Source organism: Hyperoodon ampullatus (genome assembly GCF_949752795.1).
Source record: "Hyperoodon ampullatus genome assembly, chromosome: 2".
Lineage (NCBI taxonomy): Eukaryota > Metazoa > Chordata > Mammalia > Artiodactyla > Ziphiidae > Hyperoodon > Hyperoodon ampullatus.
Genome location: NC_136915.1, coordinates 115,305,781 through 115,317,868, shown reverse-complemented (window position 1 = coordinate 115,317,868; position 12,088 = coordinate 115,305,781). Strand labels below are relative to the sequence as shown.

Here is a 12,088-nt window from a genome sequence, read left to right as displayed (position 1 = left end):
AGAAGCCCTTATTCTCTCCCTCATACAATCATCAGCCATAATAATACTTTACATTTATATTCAAAGTGTTTTCACATTCATTAACTCATTTAATCCTGGCAGCTGCCCACTGAAGCCGGAGGTACAGGTGGTATCTTCATTTTGCAGATTATACAGCTGAGGCCCAGAGAGGTGAAGTGGGGGAGATGGTGTGGAAAACAGGTCTTCTGATTCGAAGGGCTGTGACCTTTCTGTCCCTTTGTGCTGCTCCCCTCGCTTCAAACCTGGGGCTTCCCTACTCCCCTCATCATCATCAAAGCTGGGTTATGGGCTGTGTAGACATGACTTTTGTATACCTGGGTTCTCAGAACATGCAGAATAAGAGAAGTGAGCAGGTACAATTTGGTTCAACAGTCAAATGCATAACCAGACTGAGTGAGAGGTTATATCATGTAACAGGTAAGAGCCTGTTTAAGCCTCACTGAAGATGGGCAGCTGTATCTGTCAGGGAAGATGTATAGAGTGGGTGGGGGCTGAAGATAGGCCAATCCAGGTGTTTGGAGCAGCTTGGGAGAAGGTGGGAACAGCCAGGCAATGGGCAGAGAGGGGAGTTGGGAGTAGGGCAGGAACAGGAGGCAGGAGAGAGTGAGAGCCTGGTTAGGGGGAGAGAGGGAGGGAGGGAAGGTCTTGTGGCTGGAATGAAGTGCTGTGGCTTGCCAGAGGGGGTGAGAAGCTGCTCTCATGCCCTCAGCTGGATGGAGGCCTGCCTGAAGGAGGAGCTTCCTTCCCCGGTGGAGCTGGAGGAGAGCCTCCGGAACGGAGTGCTGCTGGCCAAGCTGGGCCACTGTTTTGCACCTTCTGTGGTTCCCTTGAAGAAGATCTATGACGTGGAGCAGCTACGGTACCAGGTGGGGTGCAGAGGTCTCTACTTTCTACCTTCTTCCTCTCAAACTATCTGTTCTCAAAGTTGTGAGAGTAGGGTGACCATATAATTTATTGTCCAAACCTGGGTACTTTTGAGGATAAAATGGGTGCTAGTAATCATGGCACTGGAACAACAGGTTTCAATTGGTGCCTTGCAGCTAGGCGGTGTGTACTATGCTTAGCAGCAAGTGGCATTTGCTAGGTGGGCTTTGAGATGCCTCTGATATGAGAACATCCAAGCAGACTTTTCCACCCACAGTCTACACTCAGAGGCTTGTGAGCTTTGCCACCTTGAAGTTACTTCCAGGACATGCTGCCCCTTCCCTGTGCTCTAGTCAACCCAACCCGCCTCTCCTTCCCATCCCAGCTCCGGACTCCCCTTTTCCAGGAAGCCTTACTAGCTTGCTAATCCCATCCCTGTGCCATCCTTCCCAAATAACCCACTGGGTCATCCATCCCTGGTGGTTTCTCTCTGTTTTTGTGTCTCTGTCCTGGGGGGATGGGAAATCCATAGGACAGGGTCCTCTGCCCCCACCCCTTGAATCTTCAAGCTGTGGTCTGGGCTCTACCCAGAGGGAACCCTGAGAACTGTGGAAATAGACTCTCTTCTCTTTCCTTCCCTTTTAGGCAACTGGCTTGCACTTCCGTCACACAGACAACATCAACTTTTGGCTGTCTGCAGTAGCCCACATCGGTCTGCCTTCGGTAACATTGGGTCTCAAGATTGGGGTTCATCTTTGCTCTTCACCAGTACTCGCACCTCCACCACACACATGCTTTATCTCCCTGGCACTCTTTAGTGCTCATCTCCATGTGTCTTCTAAATGAACTTAATCTAAGAGTTTAAGTTCCCTGAGGCTGTATGTCTTTGAACCATGTTACTTGGTCTCTATCTTCACTTCCTTGTGGGTAAGGGAAGTGAAGGGAGGTGAAGGCAACCTGGCCCAGGATGCATTGTTGCCATTGTTCCCATTAGTCAGTGAGGCCCCTATATAATGCAGGAGGTGGGCCTCATGTTGGCCAGCCATCTTTCCACCAGAATTTCATAGCGTGAAGCAAGGACACACCACATCCCAAGGCGGTAGACTTGGAAGCCTAGGCCAGGACCCCAACTGGACACATGCTGCATGTCCTCTCACTCTTTAATTCTCAGTTTGTTTCTCATCTGTAAAATGGGGATAATAATCCCTCCCCTGTCTTCCTTATAAGGTTGTCAGGAAGATCACATGATCTGTGTGAATTCCTTTTGTGAATTATAAAGAACTAGACAGATTAGGGCATAAGATTCTGTAGTGTTTTTCTTCACTGTAGAAGGCAATTATAAGACAAGGAAATAACAGTTAAGACAGATGCTTTGGTGAGAGGCAGATCAATAGAGGCCATGTGTTCTCAGTGAGGCTAGAACACTTTTAAGTCTCTAGATTTGGTCCTTTCTTATCTATCTAAGGTAACCAAGAGGTATTGAGGTTAAACCTCATTACAGTAGCCAGGTGGCATGAGAAATCATGCCTGGGGTTACTCAGTTCTTAGAGGGGCCCCCACTGATCAGAGACCTTTGGCTTGAAGACAGGGATGGCACGCCCTGACCCTTTGCAGTCCTTGGCAGTGTGTTTCATTAGGCCCCTTGTGGAGTCATGGCCAGCTCCTAGCATGCCACCTTTCTGGCAAGAGTCCTAGGTGAGGGGCACAGGCTGGCTGTGTCTGTAGGATGAAAAGGGGGCCTGTTTCTCCTGGAGCATGTGGCCTGCGTCCTATAGCCTTGATAGCCTTGTCTGGTGTTTGGTTAATCTGGGGATGTGTGTCCATGGCTGGGTCTTGGCTTAGTATGTGTCCCCAATGCCTTTCTTTTACACTGAGTGCGTGGGTGCAGTGCTGACTGTAAAGAGTTAGGGAGATTGACCCAGAAGCCCCAGGCAGCAAAGGAGTACACACCCCAGATCAGAGAGGAAGACCCATTCCTCAGCCCCTCTCTCCATATCTGGTGCTGCTTCAAAGTCTTCAATGGCAGTAATTGGCTGGTTTCCCCTCTAGACCTTCTTCCCAGAGACCACGGACATTTATGACAAGAAGAACATGCCCCGGGTGGTCTACTGTATCCATGCACTCAGGTGAGAGACCAAGACTTATCATCCAGGTTCCTCTAGGTGGATGCAACCAACTGTCAACAGCAACAAACATTGCAGCAGGGACGATGGAAGATAGACCACAGGGAACACTTCTCAGAGTGACATTTTTGATCTACATAGTTTTGTTTAGATTTATGTGCATGCTGGAGGGCACATTTATGTGTGATCTGTGTGGATGAAGGGAAAGAGCAGGCAGGGAAGACTGTTCAGCTTGTGACTGGGGTGCAAGGAAGTCAGATTAGGATGCATCTGGAGTGTCACATGTCGTCAGTGTGAATGGCGAAGGCTATTTAGTCCTACTCGCAGCCAGCCATCAGCAACCAGTTGGCTAAATCATAGAAAGTAATTGACCAGTTCCTATGTCCATCATGTCATCTCTTCCTGACTTCATTTCCCACACCCTTTGAGGACTCTGTGCCTTAGCTTAGTGGGTCTCTGCTTGCTATGCCCTTTCCATCCTCCATCTCCATCCAGGGACCTGCCACAGAAATGTGTCCTTCTCTGTGAAGCCTTCGCACCCCCCCAGAGCTCCTACAGCATCTTATTTTTCTGCTATAGCATTGCCTTGTGCTGACTTACAATAACATCTCTCCCTGTGAATGGGGGATGACTTGTGGGCAGGTGCTGTATGGTCTTCATCTCCAAGTCTCCGCAGTATCTCCTGCAAACCTATTATAGTCAGCATGTGAAAATGAATAGGCCCCAATGCCTTCCATTCTTTCCTAGTCTCTTCCTCTTCCGGCTGGGATTGGCCCCTCAGATACATGATCTATATGGGAAAGTGAAATTCACAGGTAAGCCCAGCTCCTTCCCCAACCACCACAGTCTGGGCAGGTCTTGGGGGTTCCGGGCCTGATGAAGGGCATCTGCGCTATTATTGCAGCTGAGGAACTCAGCAACATGGCCTCTGAACTAGCTAAATATGGCCTCCAGCTGCCTGCCTTCAGCAAGATCGGGGGCATCCTGGCCAATGAACTCTCGGTGGATGAAGCTGCAGGTAGAGACCAGGCTCCCCTGCTGGGGTAGCTCAGTGAGTATGGGAGGACTCTGAACCTTATAGCCCCTGCATAAATCCTGAATACTTCTCATCATAGGCAGGGCCAACAGCCTACCTGGCTTGCCTGGCCCCTATGGATGGAGAAAGGGGATGATGTCAGAGTGGTCTGCAGCTGGTTACGCTGTAGCTGGACTGGGGTTTGCTCTGGCATCCTGACCTTGTCTTCATGTCCCCTCCTAGTCCATGCAGCTGTTCTTGCCATCAATGAGGCAGTGGAGCGAGGAGTGGTCAAGGACACCCTGGCTGCCTTGCAGAATCCCAGTGCTCTGCTGGGGAATCTTCGAGAGCCTCTGGCAGCCATCTACCAGGAGCTGCTGGCCCAGGCCAAGATGGAGAAGGCTGCCAATGCCAGGAACCGCGTAAGGAGCCTTGGATGGCAGGAGCCGAAAAGCTGGGTGGCCTGGAAAATCGCAAGTGAAACCAGGACTCCTATTTGTCCTGTCTCCAGAATCCAAAGTTGCCTAGAGAAACTAACTTGTCAGTTATTTTTGAGGAACAGGAGAAGAACTCAGGAGAATAATGGGAATTCAAAAGAGAAGATAGGGGAAAATGTTCTGGGGCAAGGGCTGAGGGACTGGAATGTAGAACTGGATGAGATTAGACTGGAGATTCCAAAGGGTAGTTCAACTTAACTCTATCAGTGCCAGGGGGTAAGATCCCACGACTTCCCCAGATTCCTTCCAACCAGACTGACCTTTGGCCTTGGGAAGACCCCCAGAAGAAGAAATAGTTATAGACAGGGAGGGAGGGGTAAGAAAGATCGAATTGGTTTTCCCAGGTTCCCCTCTCAATGTAGTTTTTGCAGAATGATGGAGAAAGCCAGGACATCTATGACTGCTACCTAACTCAGGCTGAAATCCAGGGCAACATCAACCATGTCAATGGTAAGAGAGAAACGCCAAGAGGGGCTTGAAGGGTAAGCCCCCGCCTAGGGAGTTATGGGGTTGGCTTCTCTCAGGTCAGAAGATCCATGACCTCACTTGGGCCAACACTTATTTCAAGGGAATATCAAAGTCAAGGCTGTGTGTGCTCTGTTTTACGTCTGTTAATGTCTGGAGAAGTGGTCGCTGTCAAGGGGGCTTCTGTTTGAATGGACATCCATAGAGTGGACAGAGGCAAAGGGGCAGGCTTTTCAGCTCTTGGTCCTGGGTGCAGTTGGTCTGGGGTCCTTCAAGAAGAGAGTTTGGAGAATGGATGGGGGTAGGAGATCAGGGCAGGAGAGGCTGCTTGAAAGCCCAGGATGGAGTGTGTCTCTGCCTTTTTAGGTCAGGATATCCTCAGGGTATGGGGTAGTGAGATGGGAAGGCTGTGAAGATCAAGCTGAAGAATTTGGGCTGGACCCTAGGAGCCCAGGGGGCAGGGGTGAGGGTAACCCTGGGCAGGCAGGAAGAGGGCTGAACTGGGGATGTTATGGGGTGGGCTTTCTCACACTATCCGTTATGGAGTCTTGGTCTTTTCAGTCCATGGGGCTCTAGAAGTTGTTGATGATGCCCTGGAAAGACAGAGCCCTGAGGCCTTGCTTGAGGCGCTTCAAGACCCTGTCCTGGCCCTGCAAGGAGTGAGGAGAGACTTTGCAGACTGGTACCTGGAACAGCTGAGCTCAGACAGAGAGCAGAAAGCGCAGGTCAGGCTCTGTCTATGACCTGCTACCTCCTCTATCTGACTATAGGATGGGGGAGGGCCTCACCACTGTCAATTCTTTGTATTCAGTAAGTGCTGACTACATGTTTAAATGGTTAAATTACCCCAAAGCCTAATGGACCAGGCTGATCAGCTTCTGCCTTCTGAGAATCTCTCATACTGACCGGGGGGGGGACCCAGGGGCAGTCCAGTAGGCAGTGATATGCTTCCGCATTGCTGAATTGAGGCCTCAAGTTAGCAATCTTATTTTCAATGCTGTTGACTTTCTCCCTGACACTATAGTCGTGTTGCCCGTGTTGTTATTTCAGATGCTTGCTGGGTAAGAAAGAGCCAGCGGTTAGAGATGAGTGCTGAGGGATGGGTGGGCCAGGCTAGTCTGCCTAAAGGGGAGAGGTGGGGTTGAGGGTGGGTGACTGGGTGGACCTGGAGCTCATGCTGGCAGCTCCTGAAGTATGTTCATGGTCCCAGGAGGACTCTCTTCTACTGCATCACTTCCCTCTTCCAGGAGCTGGGCCTGGTGGAGCTTCTGGAAAAGGAGGAGGTCCAAGCTGGTGTCGCTGCAGCCAACATAAAGGGTGATCAGGAACAAGCCAGTAAGTCATCTCCAGACTGAGACCTGGTCTGGGTGTATCACTGGCTCTTGGGAGAGCATGTAACTCCTTTGCCAGCTTCTGTGTAGAGCAAGGTAGACTGCTGCCCGATTTTCCAACTCCCCACCTAGTCTGCCCTATTCCTGGCCGCCTGGGGGGATGCTACAGGTAAGTTCATTAAGGCCCTGGAGATAATGACAGTCAGTACTGCACCAGGCTGGACTTCTAGGGCAGGCAGTTTCCTTCTAGGCACCTCCCCTGTATTTTGACCGTTTCAACTTGGTTGAGTTCCTTTGGCTTCTGAAATATAGTGATGGCCCAGACGAGAGAGAAACTCATGATCCAGCTCAGTTTCCCTTAAAAACATGATATACAGATATAATTCTTTATTAAAAGGATGTGGGTTAGCGATTGTCTCCCTCCAAGGGGATCGATCTGGATAGCAGGCGTGAAGAGAAATAGAGTGCCGAGGCGCAACGCAGCAGCCTGTGGACACCACACCTGGCACGCGTGCTCGCCTCCGACTGGACTTGCTCAGTCCCCCTTCACCTTTGTCTGGCAGGGCTCTCCGTGGCTATCTCATGGAGCCCCCAGGCCGCTCCTGGCTAACTGCCTGCTCATCGCTCAGTTCCTTGCTGTTGCCAGAGTAATCGCTCAAGCACAGATCTGATCTTAGCTTCTTTGTTGAACATCTTCAGACCTTCATGGGTTCTGCCATATTTCTCCTAGACTTTAGTCCCATCTCCTCAGCATGGTAGGTGAGACCTTCCAAATGTCTCCCCCAACCCTTCTCTTCACATCCCACCAGCCCAGTTGAATCAGATGACCTGTTCTTCCTTGACTGCCCGCAGCTTTGCCCACTGCCAGGCCTCTGGTCCTCTGGATTACAGTTCTCCCACGTTTTCACCAGTGGAAAGCAGATGAAAATATCCTGCAGAGCTGCCTCAAATGCCTCCTCCTCTGTGAAATCTTCCTACTCTCTCCCCCTAGACTCCCTCCTCCCCCGCGCTGCCAGTGGATTTGCGGGGAGGGGAAGTACCTCTCACATAGCAGTGACAGCAATGCAGTGTAGGTAATTTTGTATCCTTATTTTTCCCCAGTGGATTTTGTGCTCCTTGATGTCAATGCCCATATCTGCTTGGCATTTTATAAGCCCCAGCATTTGAAAACTAAAACTACATAGGTACACCAGGGCCCCTTTTTAGCTTACTCTCGCCCTTTGCAGCCCAAATGGCTCGACCTTGGAGCTAGTTCCCTATTCCTCTGTGCTGTCATCAAGATTTGGTCCCTGGAGCCCCTTGACTAACCTCATCTTAGTTGTGCTACACAGCCTCCTGTCAATCTTATGCTCACCACCCTAGGAATTCACCTCTGCTATGACAGCCACCTGCTGAGCTACTCAACTTCTAGGCCTGACAAATTGCTTCTTCCGGAGCCTCTTCTTAAAGCGACCCAACCCCTTTCCCTCCTGAACATTTAGAAACACATTTTGAACCTAGCAGAGGTTCAAAGCCATTTCCCCTCAGAGATAACCAGCAGAACCTAGTTAGCCAGGAGAGTGGAAATGGCACTGGATGCCCAGCCTGTGCACCCGCTCCCTCCTCCCCTGCAGTGCTCCAGGCTGTGCAGAGGATCAACAAAGCCATCCGGAGGGGAGTGGCAGCTGACACCGTGAAGGAGCTGATGTGCCCGGAAGCCCAGCTGCCTCCAGTGTACCCCTTTGCATCAGCTGTATACCAGCAGGAGCTGGCAGTGCTCCAGCGGCAGCAGCAGGGGGTAAGCCCTAGAAATGAGGATCCAGCTCTTGGGTGCCCAAGGAGCTGGAGGGATCAGAGCAGTCAGTCCAGAGCACCCATGAGGGCACCCTTCGATTCTGGCAAGAGATTAGGGGTGGGAGGTGGGCTACCATCCTTGCCATCCCGAGTGTATTATAATAGCAAATACCTTTGAGCAAACACTGCTTTAAACACTCATTTAATCCTAAAAGAACCCTATGAGATAAGTATTATTATTTCCATTTTAGAGATGAGGAAACAGATACAGAAGTTAAGTAACTTGCCCAAAACAGCTGTGGCTGGCAGTGCTGGGAGTGCATGCAAAGCTGAATATACTTGAAGCCTATGTTTTTAACCACTCTGCTGTCCCACCTCCCCCTGTCCATACAGCTTCTCTGACGGTGAGGTGATAGGGCCCTCCGGTAGGGACTTCCCAGCCTGTTGGAGGAGTTAGAATACACCTGAGGGTCCAGGCAGAGACACAGGGAGGAGTAGATGATGTAAATGGGAGATGACTTCACACTAGGGAGATGGCAGGGGCAGAGCCCAGGCTAATTCTGGGATGGCTTCCTGGAAGAGAGGAGACTCAATAAAGAATCCTAACCGTAGCAGGCATTTCTAGAGCATCGACTCCATGCACGACACTCAGGAAGCACATGGTCTCAGTGTATGAGACTATAGTACAAGGAAGCATAAAATAAGTCCTAAGAAGTAAAGCATAGTGACCAATGTGGACTTTAGAGCTATAATCCTGGAGTTAAATTTCAGCTCTGCTGCTTCCTAGCTACGTGACCTTGGGCAAACTATTTACCTCCTCTGCCCCTCAATTCATATATAAAATGGGAACAATAATATATTTATTTCATAGGATTGTTGTAAGGATTAAATGAGTTAACATATGTGCTTAGAAGTGAGCCTGGCGTGAAATTTTTAGCCGCCATCATCATCATCATCATCATTATTATTATTATTATTTGCAGCATTCTATTGGTAGAGGACAGGAAGGGTGCTCCAGACAGGGAACAGCACAAGCAGATATTTGAGATGGAGGAGAAGACTGGGCAGGGAAGGGGCCCTTGGGTATGTAGTACAGCACTGAGGAGCCCTCTTTATCTTGGTCTCAGTGTGCCCAGGGCCTAGTGCAGTTCTTGGTGTGTGGTAGGGACCAGAAAGGAGCAGGTAGAACTCACTGGTTGAACGTGCGCTCTGGTACCCGGCAGTTAGCTTTAACTTATATTACTTGACTATGGGTTCACCTGTGAAATAGGGATATTAACAATACTTACCTCTTTGGCTTGTTAGGAAAATTAACTGATAATGTGCGCGAAGTACTTATACATTGAGCACTCTCAAGTATGATTAATTATTAGTGAATGGATTAGGCCATAGGTGTTTTGAGACAGAGACTCTGGGATGTGGGAGAGTCTTGGGGGCAGGATGGCAGGCAGACCCCCGAGGCCCTTCACCAGCCCGCTAGGGAATCAGCCCTCCCTCTGTTATAGGAGCTTGGCCAGGAGGAGCTCTTCGTGGCCGTGGAGATGCTCTCAGCCGTGGTCCTGATCAACCGAGCTCTGGAGGCCAGGGATGCCAGCAGCTTCTGGAGCAGTCTGGTGAACCCCGCCACAGGGCTGGCCGAGGTGGAAGGAGAGAATGCTCAACGGTGAGAAAGGTTAAGGTTTAGCCGCATGTTGAGAGAGGGGTTGGGTGGGTGATGGAGGGAATGTAGTCAAGAGTCCAAGTTCTTGTGCTCAGAGACTAGCCTTCTGCTTGATGCCCTGTTCTCCGGCACAGGCCAACCCTCTGGGTCTATTTGCAGTTCCCTGGCCTGTGTTTCTCCTGGGAGTGGGTAGGTTCACAGTCATTCCCCTTTCCTCCATTTATTTAATCTTTTATCGCAAAAGTTTGAGTACCCACTCATGTGCCAGATACTTTTTTTTTCTTCAATTATTTATTTATTTAGTTAGTTAGTTGCACCGGGTCTTAGTTGTGGCTTGCAGGCTCCTTAGTTGCGGCACATATGCTCCTTAGTTGCGGCCAGCAGGCTCCTTAGTTGTGGCATGCAAACTCTTAGTTGCAGCATGCATATGGGATCTAGTTCCCTGACCAGGGATTGAACCCAGTCCCCCTGCATTGGGAGCTCGGAGTCTTAACCACTGCTCCACCAGGTAAGTCCTGCCAGGTACTATTCTAGGTGCTGGGAAACAACAGTGAACAAAACACAGTTCCCTGCTCTCTAACTTATGTGCTAGTAGAGGGAGACAGACAAAAAACAAACATGTCAAATTATTAGAAGAGCTGTGGTGATTAAAAAAACAGGGCAAAGCAGATAAAGGGTGGGGACATGGTAAGGGCAGTTTGTCTCTGCTACACAGTATGGTTATGGAAGCCTTCTTTGGTAGGGGGGTCATTTGGAGAGAGACCTAAAGGGCATAAGTGATGGCCATGAGCTATCTGGGGCACAGACCCTGAAAAAGAAGTGTCCTTGGTGTGTTCAAAGAACACCAGGAAGCCACAAGGCGGAGTGGAGGGAGGGAGGGAAAATAATGGGAGAAGAAGTTGCAGAGGCTGGACCATGTAGGCCTCTGGCTTTTACTCCGAGTGAGGAAGGAAGCCACGGGGTTGGTTTGAGCGAGGAGGGAGGTGATCTGACCTACTTTTAACAGGATCACTCTGGCTGCTGTGCCGAGAATCGACTACCGGATTAGAAGGGAAGAAGCAGGGAAACCTGTTAAATGTCTATTGGAGTAACCTGGGCGAGAGTTGATGGAGGCTTGGCCTAGGGCAGTAGCAGTGGAGGTGGTGAAAAGGAGCCAGATTTGGGGTATATTCTGATAGCTGAACTGACAGGATTTGGTTATGTGGTGGATATGGGGTGTGAGAGAGACTGGAGACAGCTTTGACTCCCAAGATTTTTGGCCTGAGAAGTTGGAGTAAACAATTACCAAGATGGGAAAGACTGTGGGAAATGCAGGTTGAATGGGGGGGATCGGGAGTTTAGATGTTTGCTGGTGGGCTTGTGGTGAATTTGGGTGTTCATGTGGAGATGCCGAGCAGGCAGCTGGCATTTATGAATGGGCTATTGGTGTACTTTTTGGAGTCATTAGAATGTGGTGTTTCAAGCCATGAGATTAGGTGAGATCACTTAAGATGTGAGCACGGAGAGAGAAGAGGCCTGAAGACTGAGTCTTGGGTTGCTCCGACATTTAGAGGTGAGGGAGGAACCAGCAGAGGAGACTTAGAAAGGACAACCTGTAAGGCAAGACAAGAACCAGGAGAATGTGACGTCCTGGAGGTCAAGTGAGGAAAGTAGTCCAGAAGTTTCCCTTGACCTCTGGCTGATGGTGCACATACTACCCCCCTCATTCTCACTCACCTGGCTACCAGGTACTTTGATACTCTGGTGAAGCTGCAACAGGTGCATGGAATGGATGGGGCGTTCCTGAGCTGGAATGATCTTCAGGCCACCGTGAGTCAGGTCAACGCCCAGGTCCAGGAAGAGACCAATCGTGAGTGGAGTCCAGTACTGGGGGAAGATGGCCCAATGTGGACAGCCCCATCCCTTAGCCATAAGTCTGGGCCCTCTGCCCACCTATATCTCTCTTTCCCAGAGGTCCTTGCGATCAGCCTCATCAATGAGGCTCTGGAACAGAACAACCCTGAAAAGACCCTCTCCTCCCTTCTGCTTCCTGCGGCTGGCCTGGACGATGTCAGCCTTCCTGTCGCCCCGCGGTACCATCTCCTCCTCGTGGCGGCCAAAAAGCAGAAGGCCCAGGTGAGGCTTGGGCTGGCTGGGTTGGTCACCAGAGCAGGAAGAATATCCCCTATGGGTAGAGCTATGCCCAGTATGCACCCTGGGAAAGCCAGTCTGATGGACACTGTCCCTTCTGGGGATGCGAGGCAGTGGGGGTTCTGATCTGGCCATGGGGAAGAAGGGCAGAGTTCTGGTTGCCAGCACAGAGCGAATGGTGGGGGCCTTGTGCTTGGGAAGAGCACAGG

The 12,088-nt window shown here is 50.5% G+C and overlaps 1 protein-coding gene across 1 annotated transcript in view; it reads left to right on the top strand.

Annotated features, from left to right (window-relative positions):
- IQGAP3 (IQ motif containing GTPase activating protein 3) overlaps positions 1-12,088 on the top strand; it is a 39,013-nt gene that overhangs the window by 6,574 nt on the left and 20,351 nt on the right. The window contains exons 3-15 of the mRNA XM_079697965.1: positions 731-887; positions 1,531-1,608; positions 2,935-3,011; positions 3,756-3,823; positions 3,913-4,026; positions 4,267-4,445; positions 4,892-4,970; positions 5,547-5,710; positions 6,233-6,320; positions 7,930-8,093; positions 9,595-9,752; positions 11,477-11,598; positions 11,701-11,864. Coding sequence (XP_079554091.1) covers positions 731-887; positions 1,531-1,608; positions 2,935-3,011; positions 3,756-3,823; positions 3,913-4,026; positions 4,267-4,445; positions 4,892-4,970; positions 5,547-5,710; positions 6,233-6,320; positions 7,930-8,093; positions 9,595-9,752; positions 11,477-11,598; positions 11,701-11,864 — 1,612 coding nt within the window. The remainder of the gene's footprint in view (positions 1-730; positions 888-1,530; positions 1,609-2,934; positions 3,012-3,755; positions 3,824-3,912; positions 4,027-4,266; positions 4,446-4,891; positions 4,971-5,546; positions 5,711-6,232; positions 6,321-7,929; positions 8,094-9,594; positions 9,753-11,476; positions 11,599-11,700; positions 11,865-12,088) is intronic.